We start from the raw sequence: 25101 nt of genomic DNA, 5'->3' as shown, positions 1-25101 counted from the left end.
GCTTAGATAGCAGAAAGGATGCTATGGTAACTCTCACTATCGAATGTCTCTTTTCTCAAAATCATCTCCCTCCCCATCTGAAAATTGGCAGATGTGAAAAAAGAAACATATTAGAATAGAATAACTTATTAGAATTGAATTAAATAGCTTTAACCCCAACCCTAACCCTTATTATGGTAATAGATTTACATTACGTTTGCACTACATGTACATTAACAATACTGTATTTACAGCATTAACAGTTTTAGTAGATATATACAGCACTATGTTGCTGAGAAAACTGTCGGCCGACAGCTCAAAAGCTCATGCCAAGTTCATGTTTCTTGGAGAGTTTTGTAAAGGAATGAGAAGAAGGTTAGCCAATTACAACAATTTCACAGACTAATAGGTACATACTTGAGAGTACATCAAGAGAGGTGGAGAAACTACAAGACAAACTATGTCGAAAAGAACACAGAGAACACTCTCCACTTATAGGAGCATGCAGACAAATAATAGCTAAGAGTTGGAGGAATAATCAGTGTTTGGAATGGATCGGTATTATTACAATTTAATCAAAATAAGAGAGAGTCACGGTTCCTGAGATTTAAATTATGGGCTAATGCAGGACTATTAGAGGGTTGAGGAATACACTTCTACAATAAGCCTACATCTCAGACAATTGCAGTGGGCTATAGATCCGGACCAGTACTTTGGTCAATACTTCTGCCTGCCTGTTTTTATTTCCATAGTAACAACCACTATAGAAATTTAGTGATTGTTGTACAGAAAGATTGTGCTGAATTCTTATTTAAAAAAAAAAAGACTTACACTATACCAGGGCTCTGTAATGCCGGGAATGAACTTCTTTAAAGTCTTAAGCCAAGACCTTATAAAAAAAATGTTGTAAACATGTTGATTATTGAAACTGCACTGTTAAACTGATGCAAGGTGCAACAGAAAGGTTAGGTCGACCTTGTTATTCCTTTTTATCTGTGTTGCAATCTTCTGGGTGGAAGAACAGTATGGTTTTAATCAATTAACGAGTCACAGAAGGTACACTAATCTGTCGCCTAGGGGAGACTTTAAATTTAGCAAAACCTTTCGTGGGCTGTTGAAAAATGGGGCGGGCTTTGTTTCGATGTTAGCGAGAGAGTCGGGAAGGGTGGTGAAATGAGCCAGAGAGAGTGTGGTGTCTATGCACTACTCTACATGTTTATTTATCTGGAAAGGACATACTGGAGGTCAGGCTGAAATAGGGTGTGTCGTAAATGGCAGCCTATTCCTATGTAGTGCGCTAATTGTGAGTCCTTCAAAATCAAATCAGAATCAATCAAAGTTTACTGGTCACGTACACAGATTTGAAGTGCAGTAACAGCTAAGCAATAAAAAACAGAACAATACACACATAATCCAGAAAAATATAAAAATAAGTTGAGGATGAGCCATGACTAGAATACAGTATCTACATGTAAAGTGGGTGAAACAGCATGTAAACGTTATTAAAGTGACCAGTGTTAAATGACTATGTACATAGTGCAGCAGTTTATAAGGTGCAGGGTAGAGTATCGGGTGGTAGCCCAGCTAGAACAGTGACTAAGGTTCAGGGCAGGGTACTGGGCGTAGGCTGGCTAGTGGTGACTGTTTAACAGTCTGATGGCCTGGAGATAGAAGCTGTTTTTCAGTCTCTCGGTCCCAGCTTTGATGCACCTTCACTGTCTCCGCCTGAGGTCCTATGGGCTCTATATAAGGAATCGGGTGGCATTTGGATGAAACTTGCCACTCTCAGCCTCTCTCTGATATCTGACATGCATTGGAGTACGAGAGGAAACAAATCAGCAGCGTAGTGAGAAATTGGTTGGTTGCAGTGGTGGGGATGCAGAAACAGTTACATTTCTGCAATTCTACAGATTTTGCCATTGGGCAGAGATGAACATTTGCAGTTGTATAGCTAATCTTGCTATTTTACACATTATGCCATGAGGCGTAGATAAAACATTGCTGTGTTAAAGCTCATTTCCTGCTATTCTACGCATTTTGCCATGAGGCTGGGAGAAAATGTTGCTGTTTTAAAGCTATTGGTTTGTTGACTGTGATAAAGGCACTGGTGAGACACTGGATTATGAGCTATCTTGTTTGTTAAATGAAAAAATGAAGTACAGTAGGCAGTGGCATGTTGCATATACATGTAGCTGTAGAAACATATGCCTCAATGCGGTCATATTCATAGCTTATTGGGGGTGTGGGTTTCAGTTAGTTATTTTTGGCCACCCATCCCATGAGAGTGAATGTCATTCCTGTTCATATGAATGTCATTCCAGTGCACTGCTTGCTATGAATTCTATCTGATGGTGGTTGCATGTTTAGGTAAAAAGACGAATAATGTCCCATTTGCAGAGGTAGGTAAGTACTGAAAATCTATACTTAAACCTCTTAAGTTACAAATGTAGGTACTTTGTTACACCTAATGATAAACTGTGATAGCAAACAAAAAGAAAGACAACTTAGTGTAACTGATTTGACGTTAATGTATTATTTAAGCCTGTCAGCATCATTTTGTGGACCCCAAGAATAGTAGAGGTTGCTTTAGCTGCCGCTATTGGGGATCCTCAAGGGCGTCGTTAAGGGGGGAGGACATTAATGATTCATGGGGCCCTAGCTTTGTATCGGCCCCTAAATGTTTAGAAAATGATTTGTTTATCACTTAAAAAATGTTAGACAAAGAAATCTGTGATGAAAATTAAAGCAAATAACCATAATCAGATCAGGCATCTCTACCCAACCATCTCAATAAAGCTAGCTTGATAACTTGCTAGCTATAGGTATCTGCCTTCCTTGGACTCACTCGGCTCGGTCAGAGCAGTAATTATTACCATGATGATGATGAGCTACCACTACCAGCTATGGCTAGCTAATTAGCTATTATTTAGATATTATTATACAGTTGAAATCAGATGTTTACATACACCTTAGCCAAATGCATTTAAAGTCAGTTTTTCACAATTTCACAATCCTAGTAACAATTCCCTGTCGTAGGTCAGTTGGGATCACCACTTTATTTTAAGAATGTGAAATGTCAGAATAATAGTAGAAAGAATGATTTATTTCAGCTTTTATTTCTTTCATCACATTCCCAGTGGGTCAGAAGTTTACATACACTCAATTAGAATTTGGTAGCGTTGCCTTTAAATTGTTTAACTTGGGTCAAACGTTTCGGGTAGCCTTCCACAAGCTTCCGACAATATGTTGGGTGAATTTTGGCTCATTCCTCCTGACTGAGTCAGGTTTGTAGGCCTCCTTGCTCGCACAAACTTTTTCAGTTCTGCCCAAAAATGTTCTATAGGATTGAGGTCAGGGCTTTGGGATGGCCACTCCAATACCTTGCCTTTGTTGTCCTTAAGCCATTTTGCCACAACTTTGGAAGTATGCTTGGGGTCATTGTCCATTTGGAAGACCCATTTGCGACCAAGCTTTAAATTCCTGACTGATGGCTTGTGATGTGGCTTCAATATAACCACATAATTTTCCTGCCTCATGACGCCATCTATTTTGTGAAGTGCACCAGTTCCTCCTGCAGCAAAACACCCCACAATTACTCTGTCTGTAAACAGTTTTTTTTTATTACTTGTGTCATGTACAAAATAGATGTCCTAACCGACTTGCCAAAACTATAGTTTGTTAACAAGAAATGTTTGGAGTGGTTGAAAAATGAGTTTTAATGACTCCAACCTAAGTGTATGTAAACTAGTTTTAATGACTCCAACCTAAGTGTATGTAAACTTCCGACTTCAACTGTAACTGTATTCCCCACTATTTGCGTGATATTTGTTCGCTAGCTAGACTTGAATTAAAACCTAACATGTAGCCTACCTATCCATACTGTAGATGCTACTACTACTACTGCTGTAGACAAAGATCCCAACATGTGTCTACTACATGAAGTTGAAACAGCGGACCTTGGAGGTGAGGCAGTTGTTTTGTAGCAGCAGCAGCATAACTAGACCATTTTAAATTGTAAAGTTAGGCACATGATGACTTAGACAGACTTAAATATGTATTCTATTTGATATGTATACCATAAAAAAATGTTTTTCTTCAGTAGTACATGTTTAGTATGGTAACCTTTGTAGGAGCAAACATTAAACCTAAAATTCCCTTTGTTAACTCACTTCCTAGTGCCTAGAGAGCCCCAGGTAGGCAGAATCTCAGCCGAAAGCTGTCAGACAGACTCTGATGCAGAGGAGAGCAGGGAGGAGGAAGAGGAGTTAAGAGAGTAGCAGCAGTGCTGGTGAAGGGGTGACAGAAGAGATTTGAGCAAGCAAGTAATAAGGGAAAGGAAGAGTATGGGCAGATTCGAAGATTCGAAGCTATCGTTCGCAGACTAGCCAACAGGTGTGGTGATGAGACAGAACTGTATAAAATCATGCCCCCAGACTCAGAAGCCAAGCCATTCCACAACTATTTACAGTACAGTAAGTCACCAAAACAGAAGAGAAAAGGTGCAGAGAGACTGGCTTATTTATAGTTAGAGTGTAAAGGCATTATATTGCATCCCATGTGTTCTTTTTTCTCATGAGCAAAGTAAACCATTACCCAGTCCTCTGAATAGTAAGGATGGCTAAGATATCATCACTGAAATGGTGGAGAATGTAGGACAATCCACCAGAGCACGAGGACGATGTGTCTCACAAGAACTGTTACTGGGAATGAACAAATCTGCAGCATACAGAAAACAACAGCTACAGGTATAGACAGTCAGCTGCAGAAGCAAACCCAGTCAGAAATGTATAAAAACAGAGCACTTTTAGAAAGGATTTTGGATGGGACACTGTACTTAGCATCTAGGCATCTGCCATTCTGGGGGAAATCACTTAATATTGATGATGTGCATAATGGACATTACCTACTGTAGGCTTACTTGAATTGTTGTCAAATTATGACCCGCTATTAGGTGAGCACTTACAGAAAGTCAGGGACCAATAGAAATTAGCACGACTGACTCTTTACCTCAGCCCTGAGAGCCAAAACGTGTTCATAGGAATATATGGTCAAAGGGTGTTGAAAACAATACTTTATGAAAGAGAAGATGCGATCTATTACTCGGTTGTATGTGACGCAACTCCAGACATTTCCCATACTGAGGCAAATGTATTATTGGTGAGATACGTCCACAACGATAAAGTTCAGGGAACAGGTGAACGGGAAATAGTTGAATATTTTCTTGTATTTAGACTTTGCTAGAAAGACAGGCAGTGACATTTCTGAAATGATTTTGAGTGCATTGGGAGGGCCTGGCATTGCAGAGCAGATTGCCGTGGTGAAGGCTATGTTAATGGTGCAAGTATGTCAGGGAAAGGGAAGGGAGTTCAAGCACACATACTGGAAAAGAATCCACTGGCCACATTTTATTTTTTAATTTTTTAATTTCATCTTTATTTAACCAGGTAAGCTAGTTGAGAACAAGTTCTCATTTGCAACTGCGACCTGACCAAGAATAAAGCAAAGCAGTGCGACAGAAACAACAACACAGAGTTACACGTGAAATAAACAAGAGTACAGTCAATAACACAATAGAAAAAAAAGAAAGTCTATATACAGTGTGTGCAAATGGCATGAGGAGGTAAGGCAATAAATAGGCCATAGTAGTAAAGTAATTACAATTTAGCAGATTAACACTGGAGTGATAAATGAGCAGATGATGATGATCAGATGATGGTGTGTAAGTAGTGATACTGGTGTGCAAAAGAGCAGCAACGTAAATAAAAAACAATATGGGGATGAGGTAGGTAGATTGGGTCGGCTATTTACAGATGGACTATGTACAGCTGCAGCAATCGGTTAGCTGCTCAGATAGCTGATGTTAAAAGTTAGTGAGGGAAATGTAAGTCTCCAGCTTCAGTGATTTTTGTAATTCGTTCCAGTTACTGGCAGCAGAGAACTGGAAGGAAAGGCGCTGTCCAGATTGTCTAGCCCAGCTGATTTGTACGAGTCCAGATTTTGCAGCTCTTTCAGAACATCTGCTGTCTGGATTTGGGTGAAGGAGAAGCTGGGGAGGCTCGGGCAAGTAGCTGTGGGGGGGCAGAGCTGTTGGCCGGGTTGGGGTAGCCAGGAGGAAAGCATGGTCAGCTGTAGAGAAATGCTTATTGAAATTTTGGATTATCATGGATTTATCGGTGGTGAACGTGTTACCTAGCCTCAGTGCAGTGGGCAGCTGGGAGGAGGTGCTCTTGTTCTCCATGGACTTCACAGTCTCCCAAAATGTTTTGGAGTTAGAGCTACAGGATGCAAATTTCTGTTTGAAAAAGCTAGCCTTTGCTTTCCTGCCTGACTGTGTGTATTGGTTCCTGACTTACCTGAACAGTTGCATATCGCGGGGATGCAGGCAATGAGGCAGTGATCGCTGAGATCCTGATTGAATACAGCAGAGGTGTATTTGGAGGGCAAGTTGGTCAGGATAATATCTATGAGGGTGCCCATGTTTACGGATTTAGGGTATCTGGTGGTTTCCATGATAATTTGTGTGAGATTGAGGGCATCTAGTTTAGATTGTAGGACTGCTGGGGTGTTAAGCATATCTCAGTTTAGGTCACCTAACAGAACGAACTCTGAAGACAGATGGGGGGAAATCAATTCACATATGGTGTCCAGGGCACAGCTGGGAGCTGAGGGGGTCTATAACAGGCAGCAACAGTGAGAGACTTATTTCTGGAGAGATTAATTTTTAAAATTAGAAGCTCGAAATGTTTGGGCATACTCACCTTGTGCATCCCATACTCTTAAACTTGTGGGTGTACATGCAGCTCAGTCGTGCCTAGAAGTATCAACCTTTAATCACTGTGTGAATTGTCTTTACAATCTGTTCAGTGCCAGCCCAGAGCGATGGGCCATCCTCAAGTTAAAAAAAAAATGGCTGCTGTCTTAATCGCCTTTCAGACACGTGATGGAGTGTGTGTATTGCTGCGGTCCGACCGGTGGCAACTCATTTACCGTCTATCATCAAGGCCCTAGAGATGCTTCTTGCTACCTGCAGCCTGACAAACGAAGACAAATCTGAGACAAAGCGTCTGAAAAGCTACTTCAATCAATCAATCAATCAAATGTATTCATAAAGCCCTTCTTACATCAGCTGATGTCACAAAGTGTTGTACAGAAACCCAGCCTAAAACCCAAAACAGTGGCTAGGAAAAGCTCCTTGGAAAGGCCAGAACCTAGGAAGAAACCTAGAGAGGAACCAGGCTATGAGGGGTGGCCAGTCCTCTTCTGGCTGTGCCGGTTGGAGATTATAACAGAACATGGCCAAGATGTTCAAATGTTCATAGATGACCAGCAGGGTCAAATAATAATAATCACCGTGGTTGTAGAGGGTGCAACAGGTCAGCACCTCAGGAGTAAATGTCAGTTGGCTTTTCATGGCCTATCATTCAGAGTATCTCTACCATTCCTGCTGTCTCTAGATATTTGAAAAAAGCAGGTCTGGGAAAGGTAGCACGTCCGGTGAACAGGTCAGGGTTCCATAGCCGCAGGCAGAACAGTTGAAACTGGAGCAGCAGCACGACCAGGTGGACTGGGTAGAGCAAGGAGTCATCAGGCCAGGTAGTCCTGACGCATGGTCCTAGGGCTCAGGTCCTCGAGAGAGAGAGAAAGAAAGAAAGAGAGAAAGAAAGAGAGAGAGAAAAAGAGACAATTAGAGAGAGCATACTTAAATTCACACAGTACACTGGATAAGACAGGATAAATACTCCAGATGTAACAGACTAATCCTAGCCCACCGACACAAACTATTGCAGCATAAATACTGGAGACTGAGACAGGAGGGGTCAGGAGACACTGTGGCCCCGTCCAACGCTACCCCTGGACAGGGCCAAACAGGCAGGATATAACCCCACCCACTTTGCCAAAGCACAGCCCCCACACCACTAGAGGGATATCTTCAACCACTAACTTACCATCCTGAGAGACAAGGCCGAGTATAGCCCACGAAGATCTCCCCCACTGCACAACCCAAGGGGGGGGGGGGCGCCAACCCGGACAGGAAGATCACGTCAGTGACTCAACCCAGTCAAGTGACGCACCCCTCCCAGGGATGGCATGGAAGAGCACCAGTAAGCCAGTGACTCAGCCCCTGTAATAGGGTTAGAGGGAGAGAATCCTAGTGAAGAAAGGGGAACCGGCCAGGCAGAGACAGCAAGGGTGGTTCGTTGCTCCAGTGCCTTTCCGTTCACCTTCACACTCCTGGGCCAGACTACACTCAATCACTTCACTATACTACTGAAGAGTTGAGTCTTCAGAAAAGACTTAAAGGTCGAGACCGAGTCTGCGTCTCTCACATGGGTAGGCAGACCATTCCATAAAAATGTAGCTCTATAGGAGAAGGCCCTGCCTCCAGATGTTTGCTTAGAAATTCTAGGGACAGTAAGGAGGCCTGCGTTTTGTAACCGTAGCGTACGTGTAGGTATGTATGGCAGGACCAAATTGGAAAGGTAGGTAGGAGAAAGCCCATGTAATGCTTTGTAGATTAGCAGTAAAACCTTCAAATCAGCCCTTGCCTTAACAGGAAGCCAGTGTAGAGAGGGTAGCACTGGAGTAATATGATCACATTTTTTGGTTCTAGTCAAGATTCTACCAGCCGTGTTTAGTACTACTTCATGTCCTTCAAGGCAATCTTCCTGCTCACTTTCTGGGTAAAAGTTTTGCAGCGTTTTGAGAATAGAAGCCTAATTCTTCAGTCAGGAAATATTTATCTGGACACACAATAAGGCACTACAGGAAGAAATACAGGCTCTGCATAATCAATTTAACGCTCTTCTGGCAGAAGCCTCCACGGTGGCAAATGAAATGGGTGTAACTACTCAGTTTCACAGTGAACAGAGGAGCCGCCAGAGAAAAAAAGAAAACGTTTCCCTGACGAGACCGAAGATGACAGAGCAAATTAACCGTCAGACACTGGATTTCGCAACACAGTGTTTTATGTGGCTCTGGATAGTATAATCAGTCATTTGGATGTGCAGTTCCACACGATTACAGCTATTACGCGAGGAGTTTTCACCAATACTTACATTTAGGAAATTGACTGAAAACCAAATTTGTGTATCTTGCCACAAATTGAGAAACAAGTACTCCAAAGATCTCACAGATGGATTTGAAAATGAAGTGCGGCGTCTAAAGACGATATATGGTGTCACTTTTTTCAGATGGTCTTTCTCCTGCAGAGATCCTAAATGCCATCCACAAGATGCAGCTACAGAGCATTTTTGGAGAGGTGTGCGTTGCACCGCGAATCTTCTGAACAATGACCTGTAACAGTTGCTGGAGGTGAACGTGCCTTCAGTAAGCTGAAACTTACAATGAACTGTCTAAGATCTACGATGTGCCAAGACAGGTTGGACATCCTTGCTATCCTTTCAATTGAAAACCAGTTAGCTAGAAAATGTAACTTTAAAGACATTATGAATGAGTTTGCTCACAAGAAGGCTCGACGCTGGGCTCTTGGTGCAGTGTAAGCTCTGAGTTTTGTTTACAGGGAACAAACGCAAGGGCAAATGCCTTAACCTGTTCTACCCAAGCCTGCCCGGGGATGGGCAAAATACTGTTTCAGAGTATTTTCTGCTATGGTTTATCTCCTGTTGAATTTGCTCAGGAATGCCCACATAATGTCTTGACACTACAGTTGCAGTTTCATAGATGCTTGTTCTCTGTAGATACCACATGTATGCCTGCAGTCCACATAGTTCAGGCCATTTTTATTTATTTTGGGTATGTTATTTAGGCATATATTTAGGAATTATGCGTAGGGCAGAAGAGGGTTAGCCTTGTTTATAAGAATTGGTATTCAATTCTTTAATCTGAAACATGGATCATTGGTAATTTCTTCATTAAAACTGACTACAATACAATTTTTTTTTAAGTCACCAATTGTGTAGTTATTTATAATAAAGCATCATAAAAATGGCATGATCCAGACTGCTTTTGTTAACATTAGGAACCAAAAATGTTTGCAGTACGGTTAATATAGGCAAAGGACAAAGGTGGAAACTAGAATCTGCACAATTGTAGTATAGAGTAGCAGAAGCTTATAGTTAGTACATGTAATAACACATATTGTTCGGTACGTTATTTTCATCTGAAATGTTCTCATTTCTATGTTAGGGGCCCGGTAGTTTTTTTTCTTCAATTCTGCCAACGCCCCTGGGGATCCTAATAAAAATAATAAATTGCAGATGTCCTTCAGAACAGGTAGTCTTCAATAAAAGTCTGCTGGCTGCACAGTTTAAATTATTGTCTTATTCAAAGTTGACTTAATATCTATCAATGTGCTCTATTTCATAAAAAAAGGTAAATAGTACTCGAGACATTGGAATAATTTCCAAATTTCAATAGATTTAATGAAAATTAATTTCACAGTATAATTTCAATGTGATGGTGAAAGCGTAGTAAAAAGGTTCACACCAAGTGTGATGTTGAATTTTTTTATTCAGAGTTAAATTATAAGGAGGATCAGGTATCAGCCAAACAGCAATCAGCTAGCTTGTCTAACTACCTTAGCTGGCATACCTTCTGGCAAGGTTGGTAGAATTTAGAAAAGCAAGCAATTACTAAATGTACTGAATATGACTCACATTCCTTTCAATCTTTTACCCAGATTTTTAGCAGAGATGAAGAGAAGCATATTTCATTTCTTTAAAAAAAATAACTACTAGTCAGGAGGGTACAGACAGTTCGAGAGGTATGCTTAGATACGTAGAAAAATAAACATAGAATTAACCATAATGATTATGGCTCTAGATTGTAGAAAAAAAACTGTTTAATGTCTTTGAAACATTCAAAATTCTCCAACTTCCTGAAAGAGGGTGTAACGAGCGTCGTCGTAGGTGGAAGGAGGTGAGGACCAAGGTGCAGCGTGGTAAGTGTCAATATTCTTTAATAAAGTAATTGAACACTGAAACAATAAATAAAACGACAAACGAACAGCCCTGGATGGTGCTGGAAAAACACTGGACAGAAAATAAACACCCACGAAACCCAGGTGGAAAAAGGCTACCGAAGTATGATTCTCAATCAGAGACAACTAACCACACCTGCCTCTGATTGAGAACCATACTAGGCCGAACACAAAAAACAACATAGAAAAACGTACATAGACTGCCCACCCCAACTCACGCCCTGACCATACTAAAACAAAGACAAAAACAAAGGAACTAAGGTCAGAACGTGACAGAGGGACCACGGACCACCTCCAGCCATCCTCACGTACTGTGTGCCACTTCAGATATTTGCGTTGCTTGACGCCCCCTGCTCCACTGTATCATGTCCTGTGTGGATTGGATTTTCATGCTGGTAAAGTAAAATTCTCTTAAAAACAAAAAAGCTAAAATGTCTACTATTCTATTCCATCATATTATATTCTACCGCATTCTATTATATTCCGTTCTATTCTCTACTGTCTGGGTATCTTCAGTTATTCCCAGATATTCCGTGACCAGGTAGTTTATGGTTTGAACTAAGCATTGGATGTGTTATTAATTCCTGGAGGGCAATAAGCAGGGAATCTTCTGTGCTGGTGTTTACCTATCAGCTGGCTCTGGCTCTCCAGAGCTCATTGAGGAAAATCAGAACATCGCTTATTTTCGTTACCGCTTGAATTACTCCTGAGTATCCCTAATTGGGCATAATTACATGTTTGTTTGATATTGTTATTGTGTAAGAACATCTGTTTGTGCAATGCTGGAGATACGAACAGAGAAGTATGTAAGACAGAAAACATCTCAGCAAACATGACCCCATTGGCCCCATGTGGGTACTTGGTAGGCAAGGTGGCCACGGGCTAGCCCACACCAGGCCCACAGCAATCCTGCATCAGCCCAACAGGTCTATCCCACACCAGCCCAACACAGGCTAGCCCACACCAGTCCAACACAGGCTAGCCCACACCAGCCTAACAGGCTAGCCCACACCAAGTCAACACAGGCTAGCCCACACCAGCCCAACACAGGTCTAGCCCACACCAGTCCAACACAGGCTAGCTCACACCAGCCTAACAGGCTAGCCCACACCAAGTCAACACAGGCTAGCCCACACCAGCCCAACACAGGCTAGCCCACACCAGTCCAACACAGGTCTAGCCCACACCAGCCCAACACAGGCTAGCCCACACCAGCCCAACACAGGCTAGCCCACACCAGCCAAACAGGTCTACCCCACACCAAGCCCAACACAGGCTAACCCACAGAAAGTCCACACCAGCCCAACACAGGCTAGCCCACACAAAGTCCAACACAGGCTAGCCCACACCAAGCCCACACCAGCCCAACACAGGCTAGCCCACACCAACCTCAACACAGGATAGCCCACACCAGCCAAACACATGCTAGCCCATACCAAGCCCAACACATGATAGCCCATACCAAGCCCAACACAGGATAGCCCATACCAATCCCAACACAAGATAGCCCATACCAAGCCCAACACAGGATAGCCCATACCAAGCCCAACACAGGATAGCCCATACTAAGCCCAACAAAGGATAGCCCATACCAAGCCCAACAAAGGATAGCCCCCCATACCAAGCCCAACAAAGGATAGCCCATACCAAGCCCCCCATACCAAGCCCAACACAGGATAGCCCATACCAAGCCCAACACAGGATAGCCCATACCAAGCCCAACACAGGATAGCCCATACCAAGCCCAATACAGGATAGCCCATACTAAGCCCAGCTAGAGAAGGGGGCTCATTCGATTATTGTGTGGTGTGCACACAATTACTTTTATGCAACCATTACTGAGAGTGTCGTTCCAGTTTAAGCGTTATGTTGTGAGATGCCCAATTTTTGGGATCTTGTACACTGCCAATAATGAAGTCTTTAAAAAGACTTCAAAAAGTGCATGTGACATGAGAAACTTAAAAGTCGGTCCCTCTCCTCGTTCGGGCGGCGTTCGGCGGTCGACGTCACCGGCCTTCTAGCCACCGCCGATCCACTTTTCATTTTCCATTTGTTCTGTCTTTGTCTTTCACATCTGGCTTCACTCAATCAATTACTTGTTTATTATTTAACCCTCTGTTGCCCATGTTTTGTTTGTGAGTGATTGATCATTGTACATCGGTCCGTTTTGTGGGCTCGCTGTGTTGATTACTCATATCTGCTGTTCTGCGCCTGACTCTCTACACCAGCTACACATAGGACTATTACAGATGTCTTTCTGATACAATAATGTATCACATTCCATAAAAACCTTTAACACTTGGAAATTATGTAATTTATGCATTGAATTAAATTCTTAATAAATGGCAAAGATGCATTGGTCCAATGTGGGCAGCCTACACGGGGACAATATTTTAGCCTGCATTGGGCCAATTTGGGAATATTTGCTAGTATTTTTTTTGTGCTTATTTCAGACAAGGTGAGGGCTGCCTTCATCAGATATGGGCTACTCACACAAGGCCACACGTGGCAAATGCCTTGGGGGCTAATGTCCAGCCAATGAGCAAAGGTGCATTGGCCCAATGTTGGCAGCCGATATGGGGCCAATATTTGTTCCTGCATTGGGCCCAAATCGTGCCAATGTGGTCATGTTTGCTGGGATAGAATACACATTTTGAAATATCTGCTGTTTGTTTGCTCTACTGTGGGAATATTGTAGTGGGATCTCTCTCTCTCTCATAGTCAGTGCTGACCCAATCACTGTCTCTCTCCATGGCCTCCTGTGAATCATTCACCAATGTCTTGTTTATCAAGACAAAGGATCGCAACAATTTACGGAGCGGAACTTTTACAACTTTTACGTAAACTGCACATAAACCCCAGAAAGGAGGAGAAAGAAGTGGCTTGAGACATTATCGATGAGCAATCTGAGGAGAGAAACGGGGTGAAGATAGAGATCTGAAGATATGCTGGGCCCGGGAATCTTTCAAAACCTTTAAGTGGAGTGATCTCAGGTGACAGAGATGAAGATAAGGATGAGAAAGCAGGGATTTCAGTCTGTTGAAGCACCTGGCCCACTAGGTCTGGTCAGCTCAGTGCACGAGTGTCTCCATCCCGAATGGCACCCTATTCCCTTTATAGTGCACTACATCTGACCGGGGCCCATAGGGCTCCTCTGTTCAATGTAGTGCACTATATAAGGAAATAGGGTGCCATTTGGGACGGAGACATTCGTGCACTGAGCTGACCAGGCTGACCAGGCGACAGATCACTTTGGCTGGCCAGTGGCCTTGAACAGAGAGTTATACTGAGTGGAGGATTTGAAAGCCACACAGTCAACAAAAAGCTCCAAACCCATAGGTATTGGTGTTGCAAGTCATCCATCGCAATTAACCAGCTATTTCATGACGCAACATTTCGAGGAGTTGTCTTTGAAGCATGGCTCAGATGGGAGAGGGAAAAAAAACACCCTGTTCAAACAGCGCCATCTTGTGTCAAAAGATCATACTGTCCTCTAAATTGGCCCTGAATCTCAGTGCCGATTTGAGGTGTTTTGCCTTTTCAATCACAATGAATAAGATTGCATAGACAGGGGGACCTGATCCTAGATCAGCACTACTGCTCTGAGACGCATGACACATATGGCCCCAGGACACCAGAGAAACTGAGCCATATACTGTATCATAAATACTCAACAAGAGGGATGTACTCAAACAGTGAAATCAACATTTGATTCCAGACAGAGACAACTACATTAGGGAATTCCCGTATGGAGTGTTCGCAAACAACATTGTTTATTGACACAGTCCTGGAGTGACTGTCCTGAAGCCTGTTTTCTTTTGAACAGGCATTGCCAAGTCAACCTAAAACAGCAGGTTCCTCAATCACCCCCCGACCAAGCAGCAATGTTTTTACTGCAAAGGATAACAAGGAGGTCTACTTTTACTAAACAAAGAGTGCTCAATTGTATGTTCATGCAGCCAAAGTAATGATACACTGTAGGTAATTGTGTTACTCACATAGTATAATGCCGTGGACCATGGTGGGCCCCTCTCAGTCAGTCCACCACGCAGACAACAGCTGAACTTCCAGCTCCAGCGGGACGTCTCGCTCGTGAGTATCATTGTTTCATCCAAACACAGCGCTCACACACTGCTAGAACGGAGGTTTACACTCTGTGGGTTATAATTAGATTGATTATGGATCGGATCAAATCTCACACAACGTTTGTGAGTAGATTTATAGTCGATAGCATCTCAGTGACGAGCAAGAGAAATTCACAAAGGTTCACAGAACATTATGGTGTTATGTTGTAACAGTTACTCTAGCTCTCACTCTCTCCTTTGTTCTTAGCAACGAGTCAAGCTGCCTGACAACAGAGAAAGGTCTCCTTGATTAAAGGAGCGAACAAGAAGAGATTCACATTTAAGTAAATTTAACTGGCTTTGAGAGGATATCATATTGACAGCTACTCTCTGTGACAAACATGTTTCCCAAATGACACCCTATTCCCTATTTAGTGCACTCACTACTTTTGACCAGAGTCATATGGGTCTTGATCAAAAGTAGTACACTAGATAGGGAACAGGGTGCCATTTGGGACATAGACAAAAGTTCTAGTATCTAAAGACCTACACCTTTAATGATAACCTCTAAGCTCAGTGACTAGACCACCGGGAGTTCATTCATTGCCCTTACGATAACCAGACGCTACCCCAGGAGGACTCCTATTGGTCTGATTGATCCAAGGAAATGACTGTCTGCCTCATGACATATATCCACTTACAGTGGCAGGCCTTCATTAATGTCTCTGTGTGTTTTACAATCAGCGGGCAAAGACAGACAGATCTCCGAATACACCGCATTCCTCAGGGCACTGTTTGGAGGGGGACATATGGAAAAGTACAACCTCTTCATTGAAACACGGCAGGGAGAGCGAGAGAGGCAGCCACATTAATACCAGAGCTTCTATAAATCTATCCACTGTCTATGCAGTTTCTCTGACTTTACCATTGCTGAGCCGTGGCAGCTTGAGGAGAGAGCGCCTCAGGCTGTGGCCTACCTCTGCCTTCAACACTGCTGGCTCCGCTGCAATGTGAATTCCTGGATAATATGAACTTGTGTCGACTTGCAAGGCTCAAACTAATACAGCGGGAGTTTTCCACCCCCCCACCCCCCCCCCCCCCCCAACACCATAAATAACTAAAAACAACACCTTTGTTGCTGAGTGGCAAAAGGATATAGTTGAAGCAGAAGTGTCGAAAAGATCTTTTCGAGAATGGTCATTGGGAGTGAGGTGAAACCCTCAACCCTGACCCAGTATGAAGTCAGCCAGTTAGAAATAACACTTACACGATATGTTGAAGGTCAATGGAAGGAAAAAGTGACATACGTTTCTATAAATCTACCCGTTTATACAAGGGTAATGAATCTAAAGCTCTGCTTTATCTTGGTCTAAAAAAGTTAGTTGGTGTAGTTCACGTCAAATACAACAAAAATATTTAAAAAATGAAATACCCCAAAAATCAAGAGTAAAGAGAACAGTTGATTCTTTATTTGTATAGTAAATGCAGAAACTCACTTGTCCATTCATTCCAATTTCTACACATACTGTAACTGGGAAATAACAAAATGGATATGAAACTAACTTTGTAGAATACAAAAGTTTAATCAATGAACAAGCAATTATGGAAGTCAAAATCCTGTCTCTGAACCCAAACAAACGCTGACGAATTCTCTTTAGATCATTCAACATGCCCTGACAAAATGATGTTTTCAAAACTTAGAAATTGGGTCTTGCCTTGAATCAAACCGTCAAAGCAGCTGTCTTCCATTTTGACAAGGGCTGTTTAAACATACATGCAGTAACATCGAAAAACTCCTGGCAGCCCAACAAGTCCTAAAGTTGTTCTATGGGGAAAATATAATGGCCAGTTTTTTAGGTACACCCATCTAGTACTGGGTCAGACCCCCCCCCCCCCCTCCCCCCTTTGCCTCCAGAACAGCGTGGATTCTACAAGGTGTGGTGTTCAAACGTCGCTAGGAAAACATTTCACACACCCTCACACCACCGCCACCAGCATATACCGTTAACACCAGGCAGGATGGACCATGGACGACTCGGGATTCGTTGGAAACAGGCAATGTTTTTCCACCCTCAGTTGTCCAGTGTTGGTGATCGCATGCACACTGGAGCCGCTTCTTGTAGTTTTTGACTGATAGGGGTGGAATCTACTGCAATAGCCCATCCGTGACAAGTTGTACACTGCGTGATGCTGTTCTGCACACCACTGTTCTACTGCACCGGTATTTGTCTGTTTGTGGCCCCCCCTGTTAGCTTGCACGATGCTTGTCATTCTCCTTCGACCTTTCTCATCAACAAGCTATTTTCCCCAACAGGGCTGACACTGACTGGATGTTTTTTTTGTTTGTCACACCATTCTCAGTAAACGCTAGACACTGTTGTGCGTGAAAAACCCAGGAGGCCGGCAATTTCCGAGGTACTGGAACTGGTGTGCCTGGCACCAACGATCATGCCACACTCAACGTCGCTTAGGTCACTCGTCTTGCCCATTCTAACGTTCAATCGAACAGTAACTGAATGCCTCAATGCCCGTCTGCCTGCTTGATATAGCAAGCCACAGCCACGTGACTCACTCTCTGTAGGAGCGAACCATTTTCGTCTGCCTACTAAACTGGCCACTGAGTGTGTCTCACATAGGAATAGCCACATTTGGTCTGATTTCCTGATTTGGTAGACTGCAACCCAAACGTAACATGGTAAAGTGGCCAATTCTACTGCTTATGTAAAGAATGCCTGATATTGTTGCAGAGCTCAGTCAGAATAGTTGACCCCTTTACCATGTAAAGAATGCCTAATATTGTTGCAGAGCTCAGTCAGAATAGTTCCACTATACCACGTTTTTATCCCTTAACGTGATATGCTTTTGTACAAAAACTACATTTAGGTAAATGAAAAATCGAATGGTGCTGACTCCACAGACAGGACTAGTAGCTCCGAGGACAGAGTAATCCTGTGCAGTGTGTATCCACTGTCATGGTAACAATATTAACGATGAACCCTCTGGCAAGGAATAATCTGGTCATAAACCATGGCATATTGGCAATAAATTGTAGCGATGTCATCCCTCATTGTACTCTCTCTCTCTCTCTCTCTCTCTCTCTCTCTCTCTCTCTCTTTTGCCCAACAAAAGATCTTATAGATCCCTGAAAGGTAAGTAGCAACAAAATCATACTCTAAAGGAAGGGTAAGACACAGTACACTTGAATACCTTCGACCTATACACGTAAAAAGTGAAAATGTACAGCGCGTTTGGGTACAACACGCTTCGTAAGATAGGTTTTGTTCCCCCCCCCCCCCCCCATAAAAAAAAATAAGCAGAGATCTGATCTGCCTATTCCCGAAGAACGTAGGCAGAGAGTCAAAAGAAATGGGCTTCCTGTCATCCAACTCACTTCAGCGAGTTGACTTATCAAAGAGACAAATGGATGGATTCATTGTCAGCATTGTAAATGTGATTGTTGGAATGGCCATTCTGCACAACATGACTATATGTAACAAATCTACACGCAGCAAATGCTTTAATTGAAAGTGCATTACAAAAGCCCTGTATATTAAACAGATAAACATAATATTATACTTTCTCCGTACTGCACCTCGTACGAAGAACAAAAAGAAGTCTCCATTTCCAAACTACTCAAACAACAACCAATGTAACATATGGTTCACAGAGATAGCTCCCATGTCCAAAGTGCTTTTCAGAGAGACGGTAGGCACGTCCCTCAACTTATCACTATGAGTAGTCTTGTCATAAAATGTCCATAAATAATAGTCTCGGGTGTCAGTTCAGCTCCTCACCATGAAACGTGATGGGGTTCGTCCTCCAAACAAATAATCCCCAGATTTCCCTTTTTCATACGTTTTGTGCTTGATACCTGTATTCCACGTTGTGCGTGTCCATTTTCCTTTCTTCCATAACATTCCAGTTACCGTGTGTAGAAACGTAGCATGCTGATGTGCTTGCTACCTTGTTACCAAGACCATAAGTCTTATTTTCCACACTCAAAAGTCATTATGCTTTTGTTACAATAGTCCTCACTTGTAGTTACATGGTTAACTGACTATGAAGAGTGTTTCCCTAATTGTGGGTCGTAAGCATGTTCCTAGAGGGCATTGGCATTGGGTTTGAGGCTAGAAACAGTTGTTATGCTATTTTCTGGTTCAATGGCGAAAGGCTTGAGGTGGGTCACTGCGCAAACACGTTTGGGAACCACTGCTTTAGAGGCAACGACCTCCGTACCGACGACTGAGAATGGTACCAAGCTGTCTGATGGTCTTCTATGAGATGGGACCGAACCGTTCTGTTCTAGAGCGTTCTCGGAGCTGAATTTGAACTTTTAACCTTAGATGTGACCTTCAATATTCCACTCTGGAGAGCTGGAACAGTTGTTGGGTAAGTTCCTCCAGTGGGTTTCTAGAAAAAGAGCCTAAAAGAGCCTCCGTTTCTGGGTCATAGAGCTCTATGTGGTGAGCACTGGAGTAGCGGCCATTCTGGACTATTCTACAGCTTGAGAGAAGAGTTACTGCAGCTGTCTGTCGTAGATGATCCTAGATAAGATACTAATCTCTCAGCATGCTCCTGAATTGAACTGTGGGAGCATGATCTCAGTGCATCTTTCGTGTGAGGCAGAAGAGGCCAGGCCTGAAACCAACCCAGCTTCACTATGGTAATGCTAGTGACAGAGACTGAGTTCTTTCCTCACCGAGCACTTCTTACACTGCACCACGCAGCACCAGTGGAAGCGGCAGAGGCAGTTCTCCTCGAACACCACCGTCTCGTCTCGGTAGCCACGCTCACAGCACAGCAGGTCACAGCCGCTCACGTCCATGGCTGTGCTGTTGCACATGCGGCCCCGCGTGCCCAGCGAGCCCGTCTTCCTATTGGGCGAGCAGAAGTCGGGCGACTCGGCCGAGTAGATCAGGTCCTGTTTGCTCGGAGGCTTGATGTTCTGGCCTACGGGGACCAGGGTCTTGCCATCATTGCCTCCCATCACCTTGGAAGCGCCATTGAACCGCTCTAGGAGGCGATCACCCACCTCGCGAAAGTGAGGCATCTTTTTCCAGCAGGTCCGGAGTGTGCAAGACCCGGACAGGCCATGACATTTACATTCAGTCCTCATATAATTCCTCACCGCCTGTAGTAAAGACACAGAGATAGATAGGTGAGATTAAAGCAGACACTATTCAGAAGGAATGTATCCCTTCCCCCACCCCCAACCGGCCTCTGGCCTTCCCAGAGCTCACAGGCCTTGACATCAGAACAGAGATCAATTGAGTTACAATTGAGGTAATTAAAACCCATTTTGCATGCAGGAGTTCTACCCTCCTAAGTCTTTAACCTCACGTTGTTGTTTTTCTACATGTGTGCAACCTTTTCTTCTTGTTGTTTAATTCAAAAACCTGTCTTCCTGAGACTATAATTGGCCCAACTACATAGCCACTCCTCGACATTTACCTGTCTCTGACCCCTTGGGAAAGGTTTTGGCTTGTGTGCCCATGTAACATACTGTGATGAAGCAATGCTGACAGGGGTGAGCAAAGTCCCAGGAAATTCAAAGCAATAACCTGTAATTGGCTTCTCAAAAGAGCAGACAACCTCCTAACTGAGTGCAATGCTCCTCTCTTCCTATTAACAAGAAGGCCATTGTGAATGCAATATTTGACATTTTTAACATACATGTACTGTATTGAGTCCTTAACAAAGACCTGAAAAAGTTCAAGTTTTACAAGGAGAAAAAGTAGCAGCTACTTGCCTTAAAGCCTTGAAAACAAACTGAGGCTCACACTTGTTTTCCTTTATCCGAAATATGATTCTGGTTAAAATATCAGTTTACATTGTTACAGAACTACAGCTAGAGGCTGTCTTGGATGATGCATTGGATAAAAAGAGGAACATTCAGCTAAATAATGAATACTTTCAGCACTTAGGCCCAATTTTCAACTTTGTTAAAAAAAAAAAAGCCATACAAATAAATGAAAGAATTTCACTTGATGATAGTGAGCATAATTTTTAAAAGAAATCACACGTATGCTTGCTTGTACTTTTGCTTAAATCAGCACAGGTATAAAAAAAATATAGGAGATGAGTGTGTTTGGAGGGAATTATAAAAATGTCATTCACAGCCTGGGATGGTCTAGTGTTCTAAGCTGCTGCCTCTGGAGCATGTGTACTGTACATTGTACCGCTGGCAGCAAGGGGCCCTTTCTGCTTCATTTCCTTTCTATCTCTACCCTTTGTAATAAAGGATTAAAAAGTACAAAAGGAGTCCCATAATTCTTATTAAAAAAAAGAAAAGTTCATTCACTACCAGTCGTCCTGCTTCGTTGTTGTGGAGATCGATCAACGTCCTGATGTCACTCTTGCCCTTTTTCCTCTTGGCATCCATGAACTGCTTGGACTTCTCGTAGCCAAACTCCACGTCGTCTCCGCAGCCGCCCCACTCCCACTTGACTCCCTCGCCAGAGGTGGTGGTGGAGGAGGAGGCAGGCCGGGGGGGAGCCCTGCTCCTGGTCGCCTCACAGCCACACTGCAGCAGCTCCCCCATACTGCAGGCCTGAGTCACCGTGTGGGTCACCCCAGCCGCTGTGATGGCGTACACAAACGCTGTCTCCCGGATGTCTGAAAGACACGCGCGCCCACACACGCACGCACACACACACACACACACACACACACACACACACACACACACACACACACACACACACACACACACACACACACACACACACAGGGGTATCATCAGAGGAGTGAACAGAACAGTGACCCAGGTCACATACCGTGCTGATACCACTGGTATCTGAGATAGTGGGGGGGGCTAGGACACAGCTGCAGGACTATTTGTGTAGTAGGGGAGTTTACCACTCTAGCCCAGAGGGATGTACGGCTGCAACTGCAGATTGATCCTCTGTCTTTATCTTAGGGACCACAACATCATTCTAATTTATATTGTCCTTTGTTGCTTTGGAAAATACAACATGTCTATGCAGTGTTCCTAGCTGCTATGGGGGAGAAGAGGAGGTAGGCAGTTAGCAGTCCATTGTGTCGAAGCTGAAATGAATGACATTTATTTTCTGGAGCTGGAAGACATGAGCGTGTCGTCACCGCTTAGCCCTGTGCCAATTCCATATCGCATGATTCAGTGAATGGGATTCATTAAATCTAGTGAAACGGAATCGGTGCCGTGCGAGGGCCCTTCAGACCAGCACCCGGTGATATTAATACCAGCTGTCCGTCTGCACACCCACTGATGGCTCCATACAGGCCGGTTCTGTGTGTGTGGCGTCTCCCTGCCAGCCCAGACCCAGCCTCAGCCCCAGCCCAGCTTGGACCAGCACCTGAACACACAGTTCTCCTCACATTCTGCTCCAATAAAGCCCTTCCCTGCCTGCCTGCCTGTCGTGTGCATTGTGAAGGCCATTCCCCATCCCACACCATCCCTGTTTCATCTCAGGTTTAGGCTGTAATAGATCTGGGGGGGGGAACAAATGTTCTCCTCCCAGGACAATTGAGCATACAGAAGGGACAGAGCTGACTAACTCAATAACTTCTGTTGAGACTTCTCTTAGACAGGCCAGTCATGTCTGCTTTTGCAGGAAGTTTCATATAGGCTGCGTCCTAAATAGCACAATATTCCCTTTATAGTGCACTACTTTTGACCACGAAACATGGACGAACAATGCACGAAACATTAAGAACACCTTCCTAATGTTGAGTTGCGTTCACCCTCTGAATGGCACACACACACAATCCACGTCTCAATTGCCTCAAGGTTTAAAAATTCCTTCTTTAACATGTCTCCTCCCCTTCATCTGAGAAGTTTATTTAACTAGTGACATCAGTAAGGGATCATAGCTTTCCCCTGGATTCACTGGGTCGGTATGTGTCATTAAAAGAGCAAGTGTTCTTAATGTGTTGTAATCTCAGTGAATATGGGCCATTCTACAGAAGTGATGCAAATTGGGGGGTTAAATGTATTTTTTTCTTCTCACATTTGTATCCTATTTCTCCAAAACTTTAAGCACGTCTTACAACACACTGTATGTCAGATAGACATATCTACCAGTGGAGGCTGCTGAGGGGAGGACGGCTCATAACAATGGCTAAAACAGAGCCAATGGAATGGCATCAAACAAACAAACCATGTGTTTGATGTATTTGATACCATTCCACTTATTCCGCTCCAGCCCTTGACACGAGCCCGTCCTCCGCAATTAAGGTGCCACCAACCTCCTGTGATATCTACTACTCATACACTTTGTTTGTATTGCATATTTGAAATAATGTACCGAACTCCAAGCCACTAAATTTGTCACTACCGAAACATAGTGATAGTTGCAGCAAAGCGAGAACCATGCACAGTAGTGATCATTTTGATTAACCTTCTATTACAGATACATTTATTAAACGTTATTTGCAGACAACATTTACAAAATAGGAAAAAACGTGATTTTTAACCAGATTTTCTCTATTATATAATAGTATAATAATATAATCTCTATTATTCTCTATAAAAGGTTCAATGTTGATTATATGAATCTGTAACGACTCTCGTGGGTTGAAGAAGGGGACCAAGGTGCAGCGTGGTAGGCGTTCATGATTTTTAATAAACTGAACACTGCAACAAAATAACAAAGTAGAAAAAACGAAAGCGCACAGTTCTGTCAGGCAACAAAACAGATAAACAGAAAATAACTCCCCAAAAACCCAAACGGAAAATCACAACTTACATATGATCCCCAATCAGAGACAACGATAGACAGCTGCCTCTGACTGGGAACCACACTCGGCAAAAACAACAAAGATATAGAAAACATAGATTCTCCCACCCGAGTCACACCCTGACCTAACCAAACATAGAGAATAAATAAGGATCTCGAAGGTCAGGGCGTGACAGAATCTGAAACCTATTGATTCATTGAATTACTTATGCATCTAATTAGTTATGTTCGTTAGATGTTTCAATTGTCACCTTGTCTCTGTGGCAAAATATCAGGCGTTTCGGTAGTGACCAGGCGTCACATTAGGAACTTAATTAGGAACTTAATTGCTTACTTAATTGAAACCATATCAAATATGATACACATAAATATCACAATCAATAAATGTCTTTCTGTTTATTTCTGCCTTTTCACTGCTGCCCTGCACAGTAAAAAATAAAAGTGTTAATTTAACTCCAATAGAGTTGAATTCAACACTGTTTCAGATAACATTTGGTCCCAGTCTACAAAATTAATTTGACTCAAAATGGTGTTAAAATTCACACAAACACACTGGTTTAACATATATAGGCTATTACTCTACAATTAAGTAAATGTCAAAGTGAAAACCTTGCTATTAGTTGTTGACCTTACTTACAATTGCGTTGACAAGTAAGTTGAAATAATGATCATCCACAACCACAGCAGAGGATTGGCACGTTTTTTCATTCCACTGAATTGAGTTGAATTACACTGCAATGGCTGCATAATTTTACACTCTGACACTATAGCTCATTGACTCCTCATAATGTTGAAAAAAACTCATCCCGGGTTAAAATAAGTCAACACTAATTCTTACACCCACTTTTTTACTGTGTAAGAATGTTGTTCATCGACTACAGCTCAGCCTTCAACACCATAATGCCCTCCAAGCTCATCACTAAGCTCGGGACCCTGGGTCTGAACCCCTCCCTGTGCAAAAGGGTCCTTGACTTTCTGGCGGGCCGACCCCAATTGGTGAAGGTTGGCAACAACACCTCCGCAACACTGATCCTCAAACACGGAAGCCCCACATGGGTGCGTGATCAGACTCCTCCTGTACTCCCTGTTCACCTATGACTGTGTGGCCACGCACGTCTCCAACTCAAATCATCAAGTTTGCTGACGACAACAGTGGTAGGCCTGATTACCAACAACAATGAATCAGCCTACAGGGAGGAGGTGAAAGCCCTGGCGGAGTGAAAATAATCTCTCCCTCAAAGTCAACTAAATGAAGGAGCTAATCGTGGACTACAGGAGGCAGCAGAGGGCATGTTGGGCATGTTGTCCGGTCCTCTGGTAGTCTCTATGGGGGTGCAACAGGGTTAAATTCTCGTGCCGACTATTTTCTCTGTATATATCAATGATATTGCTCTTGCTGCGG

At 43.2% G+C, this 25101-nt stretch overlaps 1 protein-coding gene across 1 annotated transcript in view; it reads right to left on the bottom strand.

Moving 5' to 3' along the window:
- Window positions 1–18289: 18289 nt before the first annotated feature.
- Window positions 18290–25101, bottom strand: part of LOC109904146 (protein Wnt-6-like) — a 29432-nt gene continuing 22620 nt past the window's right edge. The window contains exons 3-4 of the mRNA XM_020501328.2: window positions 21287–21597; window positions 18290–20113 (exon numbers count right to left, since the gene is read on the bottom strand). Of these exons, the coding sequence (XP_020356917.1) occupies window positions 19652–20113; window positions 21287–21597 (773 nt within the window). The 3' untranslated portion in view covers window positions 18290–19651. The remainder of the gene's footprint in view (window positions 20114–21286; window positions 21598–25101) is intronic.

This window comes from Oncorhynchus kisutch, linkage group LG2 (genome assembly GCF_002021735.2).
Source record: "Oncorhynchus kisutch isolate 150728-3 linkage group LG2, Okis_V2, whole genome shotgun sequence".
Classification (NCBI taxonomy): Eukaryota; Metazoa; Chordata; class Actinopteri; order Salmoniformes; family Salmonidae; genus Oncorhynchus; species Oncorhynchus kisutch.
The sequence above is the reverse complement of the archived record's forward strand: the minus strand, read 5'-3'. Positions and strand labels throughout refer to the sequence as shown.